The 22,349-nt window shown below is 53.0% G+C and overlaps 1 protein-coding gene across 2 annotated transcripts in view; it reads right to left on the reverse strand.

Moving 5' to 3' along the window:
* Srrm3 (serine/arginine repetitive matrix 3) overlaps nt 1-22,349 on the reverse strand; it is a 54,184-nt gene that overhangs the window by 15,361 nt on the left and 16,474 nt on the right. For both annotated transcript variants that reach the window (XM_074075695.1, XM_074075696.1), the window contains exons 2-11: nt 17,290-17,561; nt 10,174-10,275; nt 4,471-4,608; nt 4,314-4,394; nt 3,921-3,950; nt 3,447-3,509; nt 3,283-3,318; nt 1,762-1,812; nt 1,054-1,158; nt 563-740 (exon numbers count right to left, since the gene is read on the reverse strand). In XM_074075695.1, coding sequence (XP_073931796.1) covers nt 563-740; nt 1,054-1,158; nt 1,762-1,812; nt 3,283-3,318; nt 3,447-3,509; nt 3,921-3,950; nt 4,314-4,394; nt 4,471-4,608; nt 10,174-10,275; nt 17,290-17,522 — 1,017 coding nt within the window. In that variant the 5' untranslated portion in view covers nt 17,523-17,561. The remainder of the gene's footprint in view (nt 1-562; nt 741-1,053; nt 1,159-1,761; nt 1,813-3,282; nt 3,319-3,446; nt 3,510-3,920; nt 3,951-4,313; nt 4,395-4,470; nt 4,609-10,173; nt 10,276-17,289; nt 17,562-22,349) is intronic.

The raw sequence follows: 22,349 nt of genomic DNA on the forward strand, positions 1-22,349 counted from the left end.
AAAGTGGAGCCGAGGTTTGAGACACCTGTCCAAGTGTGGGCAGAGAAAGGGCAGATTCTCTGGGGAGACAGCTAGTGTCAGCAGGGGTCTGAGATAGGGTAGGATCCTAGAGAGAGGGAGGGGTAAGGAAGTGGGGGAGGAAAGGGCTCAGAGAAGGGGCAAGGGCTCGATGGGGAAAAGGAGGCTCATGACGCCCAAGAGAACGCTCTTGCCTCCAGTTCCTGTCTTCGACCCCTACCAGTGTCCACGCCCTCTCCCTCCATTATCTCTGGGGCAGTTGGGAGGTCTTGGTTCCTCCCCAGCTGTGCACCATCTGAGCGCCCCGTGGTCACCCTGGCCTTCGCTTTGCCAAGCACGAGTCGGGGGGGCCCAAGCCACGAGGCCCAGGTGGGCGTAGCAACCGAGCCCGGCTGGCAACTCCTGCGCCTGACGCCCCCCGCGTGGCACTTGGCTGGGAGGGAGGAAGCAGCCCCGCCCCGTGACGCAGCGAGGCCCCGCCCCCGGCGATCGCCCCGCCCCCTCGCTCGGCGCGGAAACCCTCGGCAAAGCCGAGCGTACGTACATCGGCCGGGCTGTGCGCCGAGCCCGAGCGGCCCCCGTGTGCTCCGCTTCGCTGCCTGCTGCCGCCGTTCTGCTGGGGTGACCCCCATCCGCTGCCGCCCGACGGGGAAGGCGACCGGCTCCCGCTGGACCGCTGGCTGCCCGTCTTCCGCCCGTCGTCCCGATGCTTGGGGCTCAGCCTGCGGGAGGGGGCGGAGGAATGGGGGAGCCGGCGTAGGACGCCTCCTCTGCAGCTGGCTGCTCCCCAGATCCCCGCAGGAGCAGCCCCGCATCCCCCTTTCACGTAGCACGCAACCCCAGCGAGCCAGCCCTGTACTGCCTCCACTTGCAATTTAGGATCGGGGGTCTTGGCAGGGTCTTGGGAAGTTTCTACCCACCGATGAACTGACATTTCCCCACCAGCCCTTGGGGTGCTCGTTGCTTGTCCCACCCCCACCCCCAAAGAAAAAGCGGAGCTGGAGCGCACCTGAGCCCTTTCAGGGCCCAGCCTACCTGCTGGGTGATCCCGAGTCACTGTAGTGGGAGGACAGCGAGGGGCTGTGGGAACTGCGGCTGCTGTGGCGGTGGGACTTCCGGCCTGGGGACTGTGCGTGAGGCCTGGGGTGGGGGAGGGGAATCAGCCTGAACATAAGCTCTGCCCACCTTGGCCTGGGGGTTGCCTGACCTACCCACAGGGACCTTCACCCCCACCATGGTCCCTACAACAGTCACCTGAGTGAAGCTGGTCTGCCTTTAGCAGTACCACTGCTCATCTGGAAGGGCTAGGAAAAGGCTCTTTTTCTACTTCTAAAGGCCTCATCTCTCACCTGGTTCTCTTGTGGCTGGTCAGGGGTGGGGGGAAGGTAGAGGAAGGCATGGGAGTCACAGGGACCCAGCTAGAAAGCACTCCGGGCTGTTTGTCAAGGAGCCCAGGTTCTAGTTCCAGCTCTGCCACTGGCTCACAGATAGCTTCTGGCTTCCTCTCCAGATCTTAATTTTTCTCTTGTACACAATGAGCAAGGTGTCTTTTGTTTTTATGGGACAGGGTCTTATTGGAACTCACAATTCTCCTACCTCAGCCTCCTGAGTGCTGGGATTAGAGGTGTGCACCACCATGTTGGGTTAGAGAGCTGTCTCTTAAGTGCCTGATTCTGGGATGCTAGAAGGCTAGGTTTGCCGGGGGCGAGGAGGAAGAGAAACGGTGGGAGAGAGGGTGCTCACCTTTTCCTCTCTTTGTTCTTTTCTTTTCTTTTGCTCTTGGGGCTACGAGATCTGCAGGAAGCAAACACCAAGCCTGAGCAGAGCCAGGGTAAATGTGTCCTTGGAACTGAGCTATGTTTTGGTATCAACCTGAGATTTGTTTCTCTGTCAAGCCTGAGCCTCTTGGACCTGCCCATCACATCCTGTGGGGGTGTTTTTTTTTGTTTTTTTCCCCAGATCTGGTAGCCTCAGTTCTGGCTGGACAGAAAGATTTGCCATTGCTTATGGTGTCAGTATTGGGACAGACCCCCTGATAAGCTGCTGTGGTGAGATGGCCCCTCTACACCTCATTTGTACCCTGTGTCTCCTCCACGCAGGCTGTGACCAGCCCTGGGCCAGCTCACCAGGAAAGAAGGAAAGAAATGCTTTTGGGGGAGCATAGGGATTGAACTCAGGGTCTCATGTTTACTAGGCAGGCACTCTACCACTTGAGTGGAGACTAGACCCCTAGTCCTTTTGCTTTTAGTCTGATTTTTCAGATAGGGTCTTGCACTTTTGCTTGCTGGCTTCAGCCTCTGACAGAGGAGCTCCTCCTACCTCCACCTCCTGCCAAGCTGGGATTACAGAGGTGTACCACTGCACTACCTCTGTGCTTTTGAGTGATTCTTCTGTGTCCCTATCTAAGGTTGCCCCACAAGCTGCCATCCCATTCCTTATAGCTCTCTGGGGCAGGCCCATGAGGCCAAAGATTTGGGCTTTAGAACCCTGGCTACTGAGTCACCCCCCAGAAGCTGGTCCTTTCCAGGACTTTTGATTGCTGGCCAGAAGGTCTGTGCAAGCTGATGGTGGCCACTGGGGGGCAGTAAGGGGTCCTCAGTGACCCATAAGCACTGGGGGGGCAGAGGGGTGATGGGAAATTGGGGAAATTGGAGGGACAGGATTAGGTGTTTATTTAGTCTCCTCCCCTGCCTAGCGAGTGACTTCAGGCAAATTCCCACTGCAGAAAAGAGACTGGGGACTCTGCTCTTCCTTGGGGCTACTGGGAGGGGGGGTCTAGCTCTGAATCTAACCTTATGATTGCCCCCAACTTTTGTTCCCCCATGCTGAGGGCTCTACTTTCGTGTATCCACAGCTTTCTCTTGGCCAATCTCACCTAGGTCTGGGCCTTTCTCCTCTGCTCCCCTCCCCCACCCTGTCCTGAATAAGTCACTGTCCTGCTTAGAGCCTCTTCCTGGCTCCCAGCTCAATCACTCAAGGAGGTCCTTCAGCTCCCCCACCCTTTTCCCTGCAAACTCAGGGTGCTGAGGCTTCTGCCTTCGCAGGCACCTCCGCACTTACACCTCTTGGACACTGGACTCACTGTGTGTCTGCAAATTCTTGCGGTCACCAGGCCAAGGATGACTCCTGGGCAGGCAAGGGGTGCAAACTGTTGGTCTGCAGCTCGTCCCCTCCCTTCCCTACCTGGCTCAGGGAAATAGTTCCCAACCCTTTCCGAAGGGGACCACCAGCCTCTGTACATGAACTCTGCAGAGCCCCACTTACCTATGCCGTCTCTTCCTCCGGGACCCAGAATTAGACCTGTAGGGTGATAAAGAGCCCTCCTGAGCCTGCCTGGGGTGGCCTGGGGGACACTGATGGGCACAGCCCAGGTCCTGGGCCCAGGGCAGGGAGAAGAGGCTGCAGGAGAGGAAGGGGGCAGCCAGTACCTGTCTCTTCGGTGCTTCTTCACATTCTTTTTCTTCTTACGCAGGGGTGAGGCGCTCCCACAGCTGTGGGCACAGGGGTGGGCTCTAGTGAGCTGGCTGGCACAGCTGGGAATGACTAAAGAAGACTGAGACCCAGGGTACAGAAGCTGGGAAGGGGTTCCTGGCCACAAGATGAGGCCCAATAACCCATTGTACAGAGTGACTGGAGGCCCAAGGATTGGGTTGGCAAGGTCCCCAAGGGGAATTGATGGCACTTCCTGTGTTGTCCCCCGGTCAACTTTCCAAGCCCCTTGGCATTGTAAGCCAGGCTTATAACTGCAAGAGGCTCCAGTGGCGGGTTGGCTGGATCCAGAGTTGAGACCCTGAGGTGCTAGGCATGGCCTCCTGCTTTGGGGGGTGGTCTTGGAGTCTCTGCCTCCCACAGACACCCTCACCAGGGCCCCAGCCCCACCACCTGTCACCTTCACCACTGACCTGCACTCAGACTCTAGTCTCCTCTTTTTGCTGCAGGTAGATGCCAGAGAGGAAGGACAGACGGTAGACATGGTTAGTTGGGGCCTTAGAGTCTCATTCAGGACAGGGAAGGGGGTGCATAGAGATAGATGAGTAGCAAATGAGACCCAGTGAAGGTCTCTTCCCATGGGGTGTGGGACCCGTGCGCGAGGGAGGGGCAGGGGACACTGGGGCTGATCAGTGTGTCCATTCGGGAGGGGGGGCCGATGAAGGGAGGGGCCTAGCGAAAGCGAGAAGTATGGAGGAGGGCACTTTAGTAGAGTTGGTGGGGAGGGGCTCACGTGCAGCATGGGTGTCCCCTGTGGTCCAAGGACAGTGACCCTCCCTCCCCCTAGGTCCCTGTCTGGCTCTCACCGGCTTCTCCGGTGGCCGCCTTTCTTTTTCTTCTTCTTCTTGGGAGGGGGCGACGCGGAGCTGCTGGACCAGTGCTTGGTCCTGGGCGAGAAGGGGCGGCGGAGGCAGTGAGGGGGTGGCCCCGCGCTCCCGTCCCCCCGCCGCGGCGGCCGCTCACCTGTACCCCCGGTGTCCGCGGTAGCAGGCGGCCGGGCAGTCGCAGTCCACCGGGCCGTCGTCGTCCTCATCGTCGTCCAAGGGCTCGTACTCCAGGCCCGGCTCGGCGCCCTCGGTCGGTCGCGGGGTCTCTGCCACGCTGAGGGCGACAGGGACAATGACCATTCACCCCACCAAGACTGCGGGGTGTAGCTGGGGAGGGGTGGGGGTCGCCGCACTCGCGGGGTGTTGGGATCTACAGTTCCCCAGCCCGGGAGGGACAGGCCGAGATGCGAGTAACCCAGCTGGGCTGCTGCCCCTGCAGATCCCCAGCCTCCCTCCTCGGGGCACCCAGGCGCACCCCTTCTAAGCTCTCCCGTTCTCAGGCAGCCTGCTTCCTGATTCCCCTTCTTATCCCCCAACTTACTCATTGGACCCCTGCCCCTTCCTGAGCCCCACTGTCCATCCCTGGGTCCCTTAGCCCCACTGCCCTATGCCAGTCCCTCTTTCTCTACTGAACCCCACTGCCTCCAAGAACCTTCCACCCCCCCACCCCTACCCCCGCCCCGGCTTTAAACCCCCTTATCCCGCACACATGTGTCTTTCCAAGCTCTCCTTTCCCTCCCCTTCCCTTCCTCTCCTTTTCTCCAGCCCTGGCCTCAGCCTCTGAAATATTCAGAGCCTCTCCTCACCCCCCACCCCTCCGCCCTCCCCTCTGCAGCCTCTGCTCAACTCCCGCGCCACCCGCTGTCTTCATCAATCACGGCTGGAGGCAGGGGATGCGGGAAGGGGGAGGGTGCCTCAGACTCTGCAGCCTCCAGCCTCCACATCCATCTCAGAAGTCCCCGCTGCACTCAGCAGGGACCAGCCACCTCCTGACCCAGCTACTAGCTATCCTCTGCACAGATGTTTGTCCCCATGTGCTCTTCTCTCAAAGTGCTGCTTGGTTTGGGGTTTTTGTTTGTTTTCCTAGCGGCAGCTGGGCCTAAAGCAAGAGCAGCCCCAGACAAGCCCTCATTACTTCTGAGCTGCTGTGTGACCTGACACCTATCATGTCCCTCTCTGAGCCTCTTTTTCAAGATGAGAGAGTCAGGCACCAGTGGCTCATACCTGTAATCCTAGCTACTCAGGAGGCAGAGATCAGGAGGATCACAGTTCAAAGCCAACCCCAGGCCAGTAGTTTGTGAGATCCTATCTTGAAAAAATCCTTCACAAAAAAGAGCTGGTGGAGTGACTCAAGGAATAGACCCTGAGTTCAAACCCCAGCACTGCAAAAAAAAAAAAAAAAAAAGACTGGTGGAGTGGCTCAAGCAGTAAGAGTGCCTGCATCGAGGCCCTGGGTTCAAACCCCTTTGCTGCCAAAAACAAAAGAAAGAAAAAAAAGTGCCATCAGGATCAAGTTGAGAGAGAACTGTTAGAGCTGTTGGGAGAATTAGGTGCTTGGGTAGCTTCCTTTGTTTTACAAGCCTAGAAGTGACCTTCCAGAGGCCTGGCTGTAGGGTAATGGGCTCCAGGGTGCCCATCTTCTATTGTCATCCATGCTGGCCCAGAAGGTGCCTTGGCTTCAGCAGTACCCTCCTCGCTCCTGGGGACTGGCACCAGTCTTGCCTTTCCCTGTGAGGAGGAGAGAGGCCAGGGCTTGGAAGGCCACCAGCTGTGGATTCACACAGACAGGTTTGCATCCAGGCATGACCAAGTGAGCCAAGCCTTGAGGCAAGAATATCCCAGCTTTGAGCAGAGGACTAAATAAGATTTTCTGTGAAGCTATGGCATGACTGGCCATGACTGTCATCCCACATCTGGTAGATGTTATGAGTCAGGTGGCCTCTGTTGGCACTCACAATACCACCACCACCTTTTCTGGGGAGAAAAGAGTCAGCAAAGGGAGGCAGGTCACAGTTATGGGGGAAAAGATGAGTTTTAAGCCAGGTGTGGTGGTGCATGCCTGTAATCCTAGCACTCAGGAGTTGGACGTAGGAGAATCATGAGTTCTAGGCCAGTGTGGGCTACATTGGGAGTTCAAGGTCAGTTTGAGCTACATAGTAAGACTGTGTCTCAAAAAACCAAGGGCTGGGATGTAGGTAAGGTCCTGGGTTTGAGCTCTAGCACTACCAAAAAAAATTTGTTTTCAGCGATAAATGTCCAGCAGGGCATTTACTAATCTGTAATAGGAAACTGATTTGACTTTGCATTAAAAGAAAAAGGTTGTAACACAACTATGACAGGGTGAGCTAGCCTTGTGATCAATCTCAACGATGTCATCCAGTTCCTGAGCACCAGGATGGCTCTGACTAGAGTCACACAGTACTAGGGAGGTTTTTCTGGGCGAAGAGACTCATGTCATCTCCTGCCCCCTCAGAGGCAAACACTCCCTCATCCTTCATTCAAACCTCTCTGCTCTTCCCCACACTTTTCTTTCTGAAGTTTGTGTGCTTTTCCCTCCTGTCCCTGAATCTCCAACTCCCTCTGCTGACATGTCCAGCCCCCCATCCTCCCAGAGCCTATTGCCCCCCACACACAGCTAGCTCTTTAGTCACACGAATGCCTGACACATAAAATACAGTCCTTAGCAAAACAGTAGCTTGTAAGGACAGCACAGATAGGGTGTGGGTGAGCCAGAGGTGGGGGGGGGGAGTGTCAGTTGGAAAAGGATGAAGGTTATTTATAAAGTAAAATAGCCATTCTGGCCTTCTAGAAGTGCCCTTCCTTCCTTTCCTCACTTCCCTCCCTCCCTCCTTTTCCTTTCCTCCCTTCCTTCCTCCGTTCCTTCTTTCTTCCTTCCTCCCTCCCTTCCTCCAGTTCCTTCCTTTTCCCTCCCTCCCTCCCTCTTTCCTTTCCCCCCTCCCTCCCTCTGTTCCAGGCCCTCACTATGCTAGACAAGCTCTCTATCCCTTCTGCCATGCCCTAGTCTCCATCTGCCCTTCTGACTTCTCTGCTGGGTTGGCCACTGAGTTGTGCCTCAGCTGAATCTCCTCCCTCGTGGATCCCCTCCCTCTCTGGCACTCTTGCTTCCTCCTTGGTGCCCTCCTTGTTCTTCTGGCTGCAACCCCAGGGACATCTTTCCTCCCTTTTTTTTGGTCTCAGACAGAACTCCCCACCCTCTTTTACCCAAACCTCCCCAGGTTCAGCTGGTGTCTCTTACTCTCCCGGAGAGTCAGTTGGGATGTTTCCTGCTGGGAGCATTGAAATGGAATAGGGTGCTGGTAGCAGGCAGGTTTAGAGGGAGACACAAGTCTCAGAATCTTCTGATAAGACTTGTCCTGGGAATTCTAGGGACAGAAATAGACTTGGACTGAGGCCTCTTTTGTTCTCTGTCTCTCTCTGTCTCTGTTCGCCTTCCCCCCACCTTGCAGTGCTGGGCATTGAACCCAGGACCTCACAGATGCTAAGTGGTTTACCACTGAGTCACATCCCCACCTGCCTTTGCTGGCTTTGTGCTTATAGTATCACTGCATCTGCTTTGGCAGTGGGATGGGGGTGGTTTCCCAGGACTAGAGCCTGGGGTCTCCTAGGCTCACTTCTCCTAGATGATAGCATCACTAAGAACTATGCTTTCTAACGTCTTAATGGCACTTTGCAGTTCATAAACCCAGTCCTTGCCACTTCCTGACTTAGAGAAGCTGCCTTCCATTTTCCAGGTGGGGAAAGTGAGGCCCAGAGAAGGAAAAGCCCAGCCCCTATAGCACTGGTGCCTTTGAACAAAGATTAAGTTTGGCCATGCCACTGACTTAGAATCCTTGTTCCCCCATAGACCTTAGCCAGAGTTAGGACTTTCAGCCCAGGCATCCTTTCTCCACTTTATTTTTTAATTATTATTATTTTTTTTTTGGTGGTGGTACTGGAGTTTGAATTTAGGGCCTACACCTTCAGCTACTCCACCGACCCATTTTCATGATGGTGTTTTTTTCAAGATAGGATCTCTCAAGTTATTTGCCCAGGCTGGCTTCAAATCTTGATCCTCCTGATCTCTGCCTCCTGAGTAGCTGGGATTATAGGCGTGAGCCACCAGCTTATTTTTTTAATTTTTAATTTTTTTAGTTTTTACTTTTTGTGGTGCTGGGAATGGTACATAGGGCCTCTGAAATGCTAGTTAAGTGTTGTACTAGTGAGCCACACCCCAGCCCCGTTCCCTACTTTAAAGATGCCCTGTGGCTGAGTTCTAGATCTGTTTAGCACTTTATGCTCTGGAGTTCATGACTGCTACCTGGTCATGTCTGTGGAATGGGCAGGGAAGGTGTCATCCCACTGTGACAACAAGTCTCAAATTGTTGACCAAAGTAGATGCGGACAGTCTGCTGTAGAGGACAAAGACATATTGAGGTGGGAGGACACAGAGCCTGGTGAAGACACATACTGGATCCCCTACCGTGACAGAAGTCCCTGCCTGTCACACACACTTCCTTAGGCCAGCACTTTTGCTAATTAGCTGGTTCTGCTTCCCCTTAGGAGCATAATCAACAATTGACAGATTAATGAGCCCAGAAGGAGAGGGGATTCCAGGCAAGGGGTCTGTCCTCCTGCTCATCTATTCAACCAGACCTGTGACGGGCCTCCGATTGGGGTAGGGATGGTGACGAAGGAGGCCTGGTCTCTCCTGTAGAGCCTCACAGTGCTGAGCAAGGATGTGATGCGGCACCCATTATGGTAATTACTGACCCAGGTGCCAGGTGACATTCTAAGCACTTTATATGTATTTCTCTCATTTAATCAGCAAGTGCTCAGAACAAGCCTGTGACATGGGGACCATCATTATTATTCTCAAGGGTAGGTGTCAGTGGCCACGCCTATAATCCCAGCTACTCAGGAGGCAGAGAGCAGGAGGACCGAGGTTAGAAGCCAGCTCGGGCACATAGTTGGACAGACCCTATCTTGAAAAAACCCTTCACATAAAAAAGAGCTTCACACTTGCTAGGCAGGCACTCTACCACTGAGCCCACTCTACCAGCCCTATTTTTGTGTTGGGTTTTTTCAAGAAGTATTTCCCTGGGTTGGCTTCAAATTGCCTGATAAGCTAGGAGTAACAGGCATGAGTCCCAGGTGCCCAGCCCTCTCCCTCTCCCTCTCCCTCTCCCTTTGAGGTTTGAACTCAGGGCTTTCACCTTGAGCCACTCCGACCAGCCCTTTTTTGTGAAGGGTTTTTCAAGATAGGGTCTTGTGAACTATTTGCCCAGGTTGGCTTCGAACAGCGATCCTCCTCTGCCTCCTGAGTAGCTAGGATTACAGGCGTGAGCCACCAGTGCCTGGAGCACTCTCCTCTCGCGCTCTCCTCTCTCTCTCTCTCTGTCTCTCTCTCTTCCAGTAGCCCAGCCCCAGGTGTGGATGAGTTTCTATCTTCCACAGCACATGCTCACTCTGGAACCCATCTTACAGGTGGGAATGACTAGGGCCCAGGGCAGCTTGCCTGGGGTCACAACAGCCAGTGACAACGTTGGGGTCAGAACATTTCTGAAGTTTCCTGGTTTGCATTACAGGATTCCCTGAGCTAAGTTCTAGACTGTCTTCCTCACCCCTCCCACTGGTGAGCCACAGACAGCCTGGATGGCAGCAGGAGGCCCTTGGTAAGGCTCAGGTGCCCCTGCCTGAGCCCTGGGCCAGGCTACAGCTTCCTGTGGGCAAAGCCCACACCCTCCTCTCCTTCACCCCAGCCCTGAGCACCTGATGGGGCCCCTGTAGTTCCCAGCTGAGTCTGCACCCCTCCCCTGCCCCTACCCAAGTGAACACTCACACGTGGGCCCCAGACCGGTCCTCCCTGGTGAGCACTCCCTCTTTCTCCATCAGCATCTGCCGGAAGGTCCCCACCTTCTGCCGGATCTCCTCCTCTGAGTACCTGCAGGGCACAGGGATTGTAAGGGCTGCTATTCTGGTTTCAAATCTTCTACCTGCCCCTACACAGCCTAGACCAGTCCCCCCAGCCCTGGGTCACAAAAGCACACTTCAGCTTGTTGTAACTTGTCAGAGGTCACAGAACCAAGTCAGACCCTTGGCACTGAGGAAGCACAAAGCCTGGCCATTTTTTTTGTACCAGTTCAGCCAACCAACCCAATCTACCAAACAAGCCAACTGATGAAGAAATAAGCAGGAGAATCAAGAGTTCAAGGCCAACCTGGGTTACATAGCAAGTTCCAGTCCAGCCTGGGGTAAGCAAACAAAACAAAACAAAAAACAAAAAAATAAAAACTCAAAAAAGGGACCCAGGCACCTGTGGCTTACACCTGTAATCTCAGCTACTTGGGAGGCTGAGATTGAGATTGGGAGGATCATGGTTGGAGGCCGGGGGTGGGGGGTGGGGTGGGGGGTGGGGAGGGAGTTAGTGAGATCCTCTTCTCAACCAATGTCTGGGTGTAGTGGTACACACCTGTCATTCCTAGCTACATGGGAAGCTGAGATGGTAAGGATTGTGGTTTTCGGCTAGATGGGACAAAAAGTGAGACCTTACTTCCAAAATAACCAGAGCAAAAGGGTCTGTAGGTGTGGCTTAAGCAGTAGAGCACCTGCCTAGCAAGTGCAAAGTCCTGAGTTCAATTCTCAGTACCACCAAAAGAAAGTTTTAAAAGGAAGACTTGTTCCCAGAGGTGGGGAGAAAGGACATAGGTGTGGCTGTCCCTGTCCTGCTTGCTGTCATCCACTCCGAGGGGGGCTGTTACCTGTATCTAAGCTGTAGTCACTCTCTTGAGACGTTTTTTTTGGGAGAAGTGAGAACCTTAGTTTTGAAACAGTCATGCCTTTCTCCTTTCCTGGCCTTGTTAATGTCTGGTCCTCATGATAGCCTTGGAAGTTCCTCAGGCCACTTCTGCCTCTCAAGGTCAAGGTCATCAATTGGCTTGCCCAGGGATCCAGTGGTTCATTCATTGTTTTTCTGTGTCATTGGCTCTGCACTTCAGATAGGAGCTCCTTACTTCTCCACACTGTCTCTCCCTCCCCGAGCCCAGTCTCCGGCTAGGGACCAAGGCACAGAGTTATCTACTCCTCACCCTGGTCACTGTGCCTGGGTGCCTGTTGTAATGCCCTCTAACTGACCTCCCAGCTCCTCCAGCGTCTCCTCTCTGGCCCCTTAAGGGACTTTGTACATGCAGCGTTTTCCCCTAATACAGCCGGTGCCCACTGCTATGGACTGAATGAATCTTGGGTTATGTCCTGCTGGGGCTGTAGGTGATGCATTGTCCTGGACAGAAGACATGGCACATGGCACCAGTATAGGAACAGGAAGGGGGTCCTATCTCATCTCTGCCACTTGCTTGCCACCCACAACAGGCTCAGCCCTCCCCACTCTGCCTATCCATGAAAATGGTATGCCATTCCTTCTTGAGGACCTCATCTCTTCTCCTTGTTCCTCTTTTCCTCCACTCCTTCATCAAACATTCATAAGAGAGGCATTTGGCAATTCTTTTCAAAAGCCTTAAAAAACCCAAACACATCCTTTGACTCATAAATGATGTCTAGGTTTCCCCTGTGGGGAAAAATCATGGCTAAAGCACAAAGACTGCACTATTGGATGTTGACAGCAGACTATATACCCCCCACAGCAGGTTCAGTGCCAACCTTTGTGTTTCCATAGCAACCTGCTCCTCCTGGATCCTGGCAGGTGGTTTGTGTTCTAGTAATTATCTGTTGGCTTGTCTGTATCCTGAGCTGGCTCCAAGTTCCCTGAGGGCAGGGGCCTTGTCTATTTGGTTAGCTATGGTGTTCCCAGTACCTGGCATCCTGCCGTCACATTGTGGAGTCCAAAGATTTTTTTGATAATTGAGTGGCTGGTGATGGAGTGGCACTGGAAAGGTTTTTAATTTTTTTCCCCCTTTGGCCATATTGGGGGTTGAATTCAGGGCCTCACATTTGTTAGGCAGGTGGTCTACCATTTGAGTCACTGTGCCATCCCTTTTTTGTGTTGGGTATTTAGAACTATTTGCTGAGGCTTTCCTCCAACCTGTATTGTCCTGGTCTCTGCCTCCTGAGTAGCTGGGATTACAGGTGTGAGCCACGGGTACCCAGCCGGTGCCGAGAGTTTGAAGGTGGGGTTTTCACTTGGGAAAGTTGCCTCTGGTGGTTGTGGAGTTGGGGGATAGAGACTCGGGAGGTTGGCGTTGGCTGATGTTGGGATTCAGACAGGAGAAAGTGGAGTCAGAGTAGGAAAGTGGTCCTGAGATGGAGGGGAAGAAATAGATTTTTTTTTTTTTTTTTTTTGCAGCACTGGTGTTTGAACTAAGGTCCTCATGCTTGCTAAGCAGTCACTCTTACTGCTCAAGCCACTCCACCAGCCCAGAAATAGACTTTTAGCCAGCCCCCCCCAACCACCACCTGGTCATACACACCTGTAATTCCAGCTACTATGAAGGTGGAGGTAGGAGGATTGAGGCCAGACAGGGAAAAAGCTTGAGAACCTATCTGAAAAAACAAACTAAAAGCAAAAGGGCTGAGGGAGTGGCTCAAGTGGTAGAGCGCCTGCCTAGCAAGCTAGAGGCCCTGAGTTCAATTCCTGGTACTGGGGAAAATGCAGAAGGAAGAACGGCGGAGACTTGAGGACTGATGGCTTTGTCCCGGGAATGGATCAGGAGCGCCAGCTGCTTCTTAGTTGTTCCTGACCTCTGATCCTGCAGGTACAGGTTCCAGTGTAGCCCACCATGGGGATGGCTGGGTTCTGATACGGTAGAGATGGGGGCCCAGGCCACCCATACTGAGGCTTCTGACCCAGCTTCCCCAGGCTCTGGGCCCTGCTCATCCTGGCCACCTCAGCGCCCATTGGGCCACAGTCTCAGACATTCCCTTGGAGACCCTTGGTCTGGCTGCTTGCTGGGCAGTGCAGAGCCTTGTGCTAGCTGGGCAGTCCCAGTGCCCAGAAAAAGGGGTAGTGGCCTTCCCCTGAGCAACTGCTCTCATGTCACCTTCTCCTTAGGGTGTCATTGTCACCATCACAGAGACAAACACAGCTTAGGTCCTTTGACAGCCTAGCCCCTGATTCACAGAACTCTCGGGGGGAGACAGAGGCTAGCTGGGCCACCAGTGTGGGGTCCTGAGCTAGGTGGTGCTGGGGTGAACATGGCCAAAGAGCTGGGTCACTTCCCCAGCTGCTTGGGAAAGGCTTTGGGCCTGGGAAAGGCTTTGGGCTGTGACACAGGAATGTGACCTTCCCAGCAAGGCTGGCATGAGGTGTGAGGGAGGTGCTGCACTTGAAGCACTCTACACACTTCCAGTACCCAGTAAATGCTCAGTCAGTGGCGATGGCTAAGCCTTGTTTTTCAGAGAGCAGTGGGAACAGAGGGCCCAGGCTCCTTGCCTTTCTCCACCCCAGACCTGGCCATGTCTGTATGGCACCAGCTCAGAAGTCATCAGGGCCTCCTCTCTCTCTGCTTTTCCAGAAAGCCAAGGCTGAGATGGAGAAAGAGGCTGTACCCAAACCACCCTGCCCTGACACTTTTAGGCCAGGAGGCCTGGCTGGCATAACCAAAGTCTGAAGATCAAGGTCAAGGGGGGAAGGGATAGGGAGGGCAATGATGTCTCAGCCAGCCTCCTGGCTCTGATGGTCCCCCAGCCTTCTGACCCCTTCAGTTCCTGTTTCACAACTATAGGCCATGAGGGAAGGACTTGCCGAATTCATTGTGGCTTTAGGGACTTCCTGGGCCGCTCTCTGAGGCAGGGATGGGGTGAGGGGTCAGCACATCACACTTCAAACCGTCTCTGGAGCTGGGGAGTGGCTCAAGCAGTAAGAGCACCTACCTAATAAGCATGGGGCTCTGAGTTCAAATCCCAGTGCTGCCAAAAAAATAAATTAATGTCTCTGGAAGGGAAAATGTTTACTTTTGCCTGTGATTTCTTTGCTTTTTAAATTTTTTTATGTTTTTTGACTGGGACCTGCATGTGGTCTAGCCTGGCCTCAAATTTGCAAACCTCCAGCCTCAACCTCCTGAGTGCTGGATTCACAGGTATTCACCATCACACCAAGCTCCCAGTGCTTTCTGTATAGTCATTTTCTTCACCATACCTCTGAGGGGGGTGGCAGCCTTACTCCCATTTTACAGATGAGCAAGTAGAACAGAGAGAGAAGGGTCAAGGCTCCTTTTTCTAGCTGGGGGCTGAGCCACACTGTCTCCCCACTGTGTCTTCAAAAGAAAGGGTATGGCAGAGATGGGTGGGATGAGTGGGGAATCTGGGGGTGGGGTGGAAGCATTTTATCACCAAGGCTGGGACCCTGTCACCCCTGGCCCCTGCAGCAATGGCAGCCAGAGGGCAGAGGCTGCCCAGGAGTCTTGAGGTGACTCCAAGTGCAGCTTCAGTCATGGTGAATTAGTCATCCATCATCCATATTAAGAAAAAGAATTGCTTTGTAATGGGCCAAAGAGTGTGCGCTCCTGTGATTGGTGGGAATATTTGTCAAATGTCAAAAGGATTTGGAAAATAAATACCAACACACTAGTGTTTCTAGAAATGGGTATTAATGACTAGATTTTACAAAAAAGTAATGGTCTCTAGTGGACTTTTTTGTTTCTTTTGGCAGCACTGGAGCTTGAATTTAGGGCCCCACCCTTGCTAGGCAGGCACTCTATCACTTCAGCCACTCCACCAGCTCTATTTTTGTGATGGGTTTTTTCAAGATAGGGTCTCCTGAACTATTTGCATGGGCTGGCTTTGAACAGAGATCCTCCTGATCTCTGCCTTCTGAGTAGCTAAGATTACAGGTGTGAGCCACCGGCGGTCAGCTTAGTACTGTTTTTACTAAGTGGAACTAAGGTTTCACTCTTGCTAGGCAAATTCTCTGTCACTTGAGCCATGCCCCCAGCCTGTTTTTTGCTTTAGTAGTTTCTCAGATAGGGTCCCTTTTTGCCTAGGGCCAGCCTTGGGCCTCATCCTCCTTTCCTAGGCTTTCTGAGTAGCTGAGATTACAGGCATGAGCCTCCATGCCCAGCTGGTCCTTAGTGTTAATGGAGTACTTTGTGAGGACTGCCCTGTTTGTGCCTTAGTCCTTAGGGCCCTCGGAACAATTCTGGAGGGAGAAAACAGGCTTGGTCAAGATCAGACTGTCAAGAAGCTTGGATGGCCGGGTTTCAGAGTGGCTGTGCCTCACTGATCAGACTGCTGCTGAGGCCAGGAGGGGATAGCAGGGAGTAACTCCAGCATCTGCTTTTCGAGGAGATTCCAATCTAAGCATCTTGGGTTGGCAAAGAGGCCCCAACAGAACCTCTGGAGACCAAGTGGGTGCTTCCAGAGAGGCAGGGGTCCTTGATGTTGGGGATCTAACACCAAGGACATGAAAGAGTGCTGCCACCCTCTGCTTGGACTCAGAAATAAAGGGGTCCTAGGGGGTTTTAGTGAAAGGATGGGGTTCTGTAGAGTGGCAGTCTCCTAGGGTGGGAAGGTGCAGTGAAGAGGAAGGGTGGAATGAGGAGAGCAGGGCTCAGGATGGGAAAAGGTTTAATAAAACCTGTCCACCCTCTTTTTTTTTTTGCAGTTTTAGGGTTTGAACTCAGGGCCTACACCTTGAGCCACTCCACCAGCTCTTTTTTTGTGTGTGATTTTTGGCTTTTTTTTTTTTTTTGAGATAAGGTCTCTCAAATTATTTGCCTGGGCTGGCTTGAAACCTCGATCCTCTTGATCTCTGCCTCCTGAGTAGCTGGGATTACAGGCATCAGTCACCACCATCAGCACCTGACCCCTGTCCATACTCTTTTTTTTTTTTTTTTCTGGTGGGACTGTGGTTTGAACTCAGGGCTTCACACTTGCAAAGCAGGCACTCTACTACTTGAACCACACCTCAAGTACATTTTGCTCTGGTTATTTTGGAGATAGGAGTCTCTCAAACTGTTTGTCTGGTCTGGCCTCAAACCATGATTCTCCTGATATCAGCCCCAAGTAGCTAGGATTACAGGCGTGAACCACTGGAACCCTGCCTGTCTACTCTCTTGTTCTCTGAACACATTTGCCTGCCATATTCCCCTCACTCCTCAAGTGTCTGAACTCAGCAGGGTTTTCAGGTGTCATGAAGGTCCCAGGCTTCCTTCTGGTGAGGATCCTCGACTCTCCACCACCTCCTCATCCGAAACCCACAGCTCATCCAGCGATCTCACTGTCAGCTAATGCCTCCCTTTCTGGTTGCCTTTATCATCCTTGTATGGGGCCATCCTCTCTCTGCAGGGAGCCTCCTCACCTCAGTCTGGTCCCCAGTTGGAGGTAAGCACCAGGTCCCTATGTTCCTTTCTTCTCCCTCCAAGCAGCCCTGTCTGATCGCTGGATCCAGACTCATCCTTGTCCCTGTCTTCCTAATGGCCTTCAGTAAGTGGCTGTCTCTGAGTGTCAGTGTCTCCCTGAGCTCTGCAGAGGTGGTGGCCCATGTCTTGGTTGCCTCTTGGGGAGCCCAGGAGGCCAGATGGACAAAACGTGTGGTTTTGAAGGACAGCTGGACTTAGGTTGTATTTCAAAGTACTCAAATGGGAAGTTCTGTGCCTTTGCGTCAGTCCCCACTACATGTGGGGATTGGGAGGAGGTATCCCTAAGCCTTCACTGACTGACGGATGTACTGAGAGACTGAGGGTTGCCCCACCCCCTCTTCTCTGTGACAATCTCCTACTCATCCTCCAGAGTCCATTCAAATGCCTTCCCTCCCCTCTCAGAATCTCTCCTCAGTTCCTGAAGGCCCTGGTCTTCTCCTGACGCATCCTTTAGCCACTCTTCTTGCCTGTTTTTGTTTTGGGGCAAATGTTACTGTTTGTTTCTATTCTGAGACGGTGTGTGCAGTGGTCAGAACCCCGCCCAGACCACGCCCACCCTAGCCTCGCCACGTTCGACCCCACCTACTTCGCTCTACCGTAACCACGCCCAGCCCCGCCCCCTCACGCCCCTCGGCCACGCCCCTCACCCCTGCTCCTCCATCATCTCTTGAAGCTCCATGCACTTGAGCTCCACGCGCCGCTTGCGCTCGTGGTCCAGGATCTCGCGGTGCGCGCGCTTCACCAGGCCCGGCTCGGCGGCGCGCAGCTCCTCCTCCGACCGCGGCCAGGCCCCGGAAGAGGCGCCGGGCTGCGGGAAGCCGTTCGCGGCGTCGGGAGGGGACGGCATGCTGGCAGCTCCGTTGTTCACGGTGGAGGACATAGCGTCTGGTCTCGGAGGCGCTTGTTTCTGTCGCCGGCCCTGCGGGACAGACACAGATCCGAGGCGGGATGGTCACTTCTTGGCCACCTGCTAAACTCATCTCTGTGCGAGTTAATCCTGGAGATTTAGGGCCCAGCAGTGGCTCTAATCCGCTTCCTTTCAGGCTGCAGAGGGGGCAGGTGAGGGGCTTGGAACTTTGGGCCACATCTCAGGGCATGGACGGGGTTGGACACTGGGATTTCCATAAGATGGGTGGCTGCAGGCCGGACTAGCTGGCCTCTAAGGGCCAGTGGCTTGGACTCGGGACCTGGTCACTGCTTGGGCACCACCTTTCCACCAGCCGCCGCGCGCGGATGCCCGAGCACGCCCCCTGCTGGCGCTCCTCAGCAACTCTCCAGCCAACCGTGGCGATTTGCATGCTGTTAGTTTTATTTATTCTTTTCCTTCAAATTCAGTTTAAACGGGTCAAACACACCCCCCAGGCCCATTGTCCTGGTTCTGTGTCGTGGAGTCACAGACTACGGGTGCTTCTAACTCTCGGTCTGCCCCCAGGGCAAGTCCTGCAGAGATGGAAAATAGGACCTTCTTCAAATTCCACTCCCTTCCCACCCCAGTACGGTTTCCCGTGTGAACTGGCTTAAGTCCTCCAAAACCAACATTCGGGTGAGGGTCTCACCCAGATCGAGGCCCACAGGACCGGTCTCTCCTTTGTTCTGGAAATACTGCTTCTAATGATGTGACCAAAGGTGACATTGACACTAGCTTTCCAGGCAGCTTTGTCCTTTGGTGGCTGGGGGTGGGGTGGGGTGGGAGAAGGCTTGGCGGTAAGAAGCTCTGGCTCTGGGTTTCTTACCTCCAAAGTAGAACAGACAGACAGACAGACACACACACACACACACACACACACAAGGACCTTTATCTTAACAGAGGGAGGTACCTCTTGAGCTATTTCCATTTCTTTTCTCCAAGGAAAGTTAGTTGCTAAGCAACAGGAAGGCCTCATTTCCAAGGAGTGGGATGGGAGGGAGGGAGGGAAGGGAGGAAGAGAATGTATGGGCATGTCTGGACTGGGACCTTCCTGGCAAACTACCCCCCAAACTCTCCCCGCCCCATGCAATACAGCCTCCCCTCACTGGCCTCAGAGTGCTGAGGTAGAGGGTATTTGGACACAGAAACTGGAAGACAGAGAGGGGGCTGTGAGAGACACAAGCTTCTTGGAAAAGGACAGAGTGACAGTGATAATGAGGATGTAAGTTTCTCTAGTTCCAAGCCCCTGAGTTCTAGGCCAAGTTCTTCCGTGCTTGCTGTGTGACCCTGAGATGTTTTTGCCCCACTCTGAGCCTCTGATCCCTGCCTGTGCTTGGGAGCATCATCCAGACTCCCCAGGAGAAGTGAGATACTGGGGGCTTACAGAACACAACTGCTCCTCTAAACCCAGTCTCCGCCCCGAACCCTGCCTGCTTCCCATCTCTGTCTCTAGACCAGCCCTGCACCCACTCACCGTGCCCCCACCTCCTTTGGCCACAGTGCTTGGGAGATGGTAGACCCTCCCATCTGTTGGTCCCCTGAACTAGGAACAGGTGTGGAGTTTGGAGACCCTCATGACCCTGACCCCCTGCAGTTCACTTGTCGTCAAGTTTGGTCCCTAAACTGGGCATTGTGGTGTACATTTGTAATCCCAGCACTCAGGAGGCTGAGGCAGGAGGATCTCAAGTTCCAGACCAGCCTGAGCTACAAAGCCCATAGCTGCCTCAACAACAAAAAAGTTTGGTCCTTTACCCTCTCTTCTCAACATGACCTCCTTTATCCACTTCCTTTTCTCCTTCCCTGAAACGTTCTCAGTCCAAGAGCCTCCCTCTGGTTCATGACTTCAGTGTTCTCCCTGGCCTCCCTGCTCCCAGACCTCCATCCTTCACTTGATAGCCTGGCAGATCAGCCAGGAGCACACCAGACCATATTGGGCTCTGAGTCAGCCTTGAGTCTTCCTGTCACTTTGGTTTAAAGTTGTGACATAAGCTGGCCACAGGTGGCTCATGCCTGTAACCCTAGCTACTTGGAAGGCTGAACTCAGGAGGATCACTGTTTGAGGCCAGCTCAGGCAAATAGTTAGTGAGATCCCATCTCCAAAATCACCAGAACAAAATGGGCTGGGGGTGTGGCTCAAGCAGTAGAGTGCCTGCTTCGTGAGTGAAAAGCCCTGAGTTCAAACCCATCTCCCCTGCCGCCCTCCCAAAAAAGTTGTGATATCGCCCTACCTCCCAGTCCAGCTGCTATCCCCCTCTCCCAGGATGCTGCTGCTTCTTTTTTTTTTTAAGTGGACTTGGGTTTGAACTCAGGGCTTTGCTGTACCTCTTGAACCACACCTCCACCCTTCCAAGATACTCTTGACCTGGTTGTCTCAAAGTCACAGCTCATAGGTACCTCACCTTCCAGAGCCTCCCTCACACCTCAGCTAGTGCCACCCTCCCAGAGCTGTCCCTGGCTGCTGTCACTGTGGGTTCTACCGCCCTAGTTTAGCCTTCAACTCCTAGTGCCAGCCAAGTGCCAGCCACACATGAGGAGAGCTCAAAGCATGGGAGGTGAAATCTGAGACAATTACAAAAGGAGGTGGGGTGGAGGAACACATGCGCAACTTGCTTTCCTCCTGCCTTCTGCTATCTCCAAACTTCACTCTTTCCTCTTTACTTTTCCTTAAAAAAGAATTTTTTTTTTAAGCCGGGCGCCAGTAGCTCGTGCCTGTAATCCTAGCTACTCAGGAGGCAGAGATTAGGAGGATCATCATCCTATTTACCAGCCCTGGCAAATAGTTCAAGAGACCCTATCTCGAAAAAATCCATCACAAAAAAGGACTGGTGGAGTGCTTCAACGTGTAGGCCCTGAGTTCAAACTCTAACATCACAAAAAAAGAAATTATTTTGCAGTGCTGAGGATGGAACCGAAGGCTTTGTGCATGCTCAGCCACTGAAACTGCCCCCAGTCTGAAACTTCATCCCTTGCTACACTCTATCCTAACCAACCTCCAGTTCTAGCCTTGGGGATCACTCCCAATAGGTGACCTTACTCCTCTGATCCTTTGCCCAGGTGGTTCTCCTTCACTGGGTGAAGAAGAAAAGAAATTCCAAGGCTGGGTACAGGGGAGCATATCTGTAATCTCAGCATTTGGGAGGCTGAGGCAGGAGGATCTTGAGTTTGAGGCAAGCCTGGGATACCTACAGAGTGCTACTTAGAGGCCCAGCACTGGGCTACACTGGAAGAGAGGGAGGAAGGAAGAAAGGGAGGGAGGGAGGGAGGAAGGAAGGAAGGAACGAACTCTAGCTAGATTTGCCAGTTTGGACAAATAAAAATACAGAATGCCTTGTTAAATTAAATTTGAATTTCATGAATTTCATATTTGGGGCATACTTCTAAAAATTATTCATTGTTTATCTGAAATTCAAATTTAATTGGGTGTCCTATATTTTTTTGTCAATCAACCTGAGACGCACCCCAGATGAGAATCTCAGGGTGAGGTCGCTGGCGAAGGTCCCCCAGGAGCTATGAAGCTGTGATGGGAGGTGGTGGTCTACACCGCTGTCTTCAATCTTGTTGGCCTTCGGGACCCCTGAGGGGGGTTAACACAGAGACTGCTGGTCCCGATTAGTAGCCTTTCTGTTCAGTAGATCTGAGTGGGGCCTGAGAATCTGCATTCCTCACAAGTTCCCAAATGTCACCAACACTGCTGGTGCTTGGCCACCCTGAGAGGAGCAAAGGCCTGGCCCAGCTGCAGAAGACCAAGCCAGGACCCCAGCAGGGAAGTCCTCTAGTGTCAGCTTCAGCTCAGTCCAAGGAAGGGTTTGTTTGTTCAATAATCAACATGCTTTGCCGGGTGCCAGTGGCTCACACCTGTAATCCCAGCTACTCAGGAGGCAGAGATCAGGAGAATCACAGTTTGAAGCCTGCCCCAGGCAAATAGTTCATGAGACCTTATCTCAAAAAAAAAAACAAAAAACAAAACAACAACAACAAAAAAACCAAAACACCAAAAAACCCCCACAAATTAGGTCTGGTAAAGCAGCTCAAGTAGTAAGAGTGCCTGCCTTACAAGCATGAGGCTCTGAGTTCAAACCCCAGTACTGCCAAAAAAAAAAAAAAACCAAGACAAAACAAAAAACAAAGAGCTGGGATTTGGAGGTTAAAAAGGCCCCATCCTGGGGCCGGGGGTGTGGCTCGGGGTAGAGTGCCTGCCTATCAAGCATACAACTCTGAGTTCAAACCCTCATACCACCCCAAAAAAAGAAACAAACAAACAGACCTCATCCTGGCCCTCTGGAAGCAGCAGTATTGTGTGGCCAAAGAAAACTTGAGAGGTCTCTGGATCCCTGCTTGGCTGGGGAAGACTGGAGAGCAGGTAGGCTGATTGACAGTATGTGTGATTGGTTGTGGGGTTGGGTCTCCAGCCCGGGTGAACAGGTTGATGGTGCAGCCATTTGTTGTGATGGGGAACTGAGAGGGCAAAGCAGGGTGTGTTGAGGATGAGAGGTTGGTGGGGATGAAGCCAGCAGATATGGAGTAAAGTCATAAAGCTAACCTTAACTTAAACCCTGACCCTAACGTCTTTTGGTTCTTTTGGCAGAACTGAGATTTGAACTCAGGACCTCATGCTTGCCAGGCAGAGTGAAGCACTCTACCACTCTTTTTTTGTGATTTTTAAAATTCATTTATTCACATGTGCATACACTGTTTGGGTCACTTCTCCCCCCGTGATGGTTGTTTTGCAATAGGGTCTCATGAACTATTTGCCTATGCTGGCTTCTAACCACGATCCTTCTGATCTCTGCCTCTTGAGTA

Source organism: Castor canadensis, chromosome 6 (genome assembly GCF_047511655.1).
Source record: "Castor canadensis chromosome 6, mCasCan1.hap1v2, whole genome shotgun sequence".
Taxonomy (NCBI): Eukaryota; Metazoa; Chordata; class Mammalia; order Rodentia; family Castoridae; genus Castor; species Castor canadensis.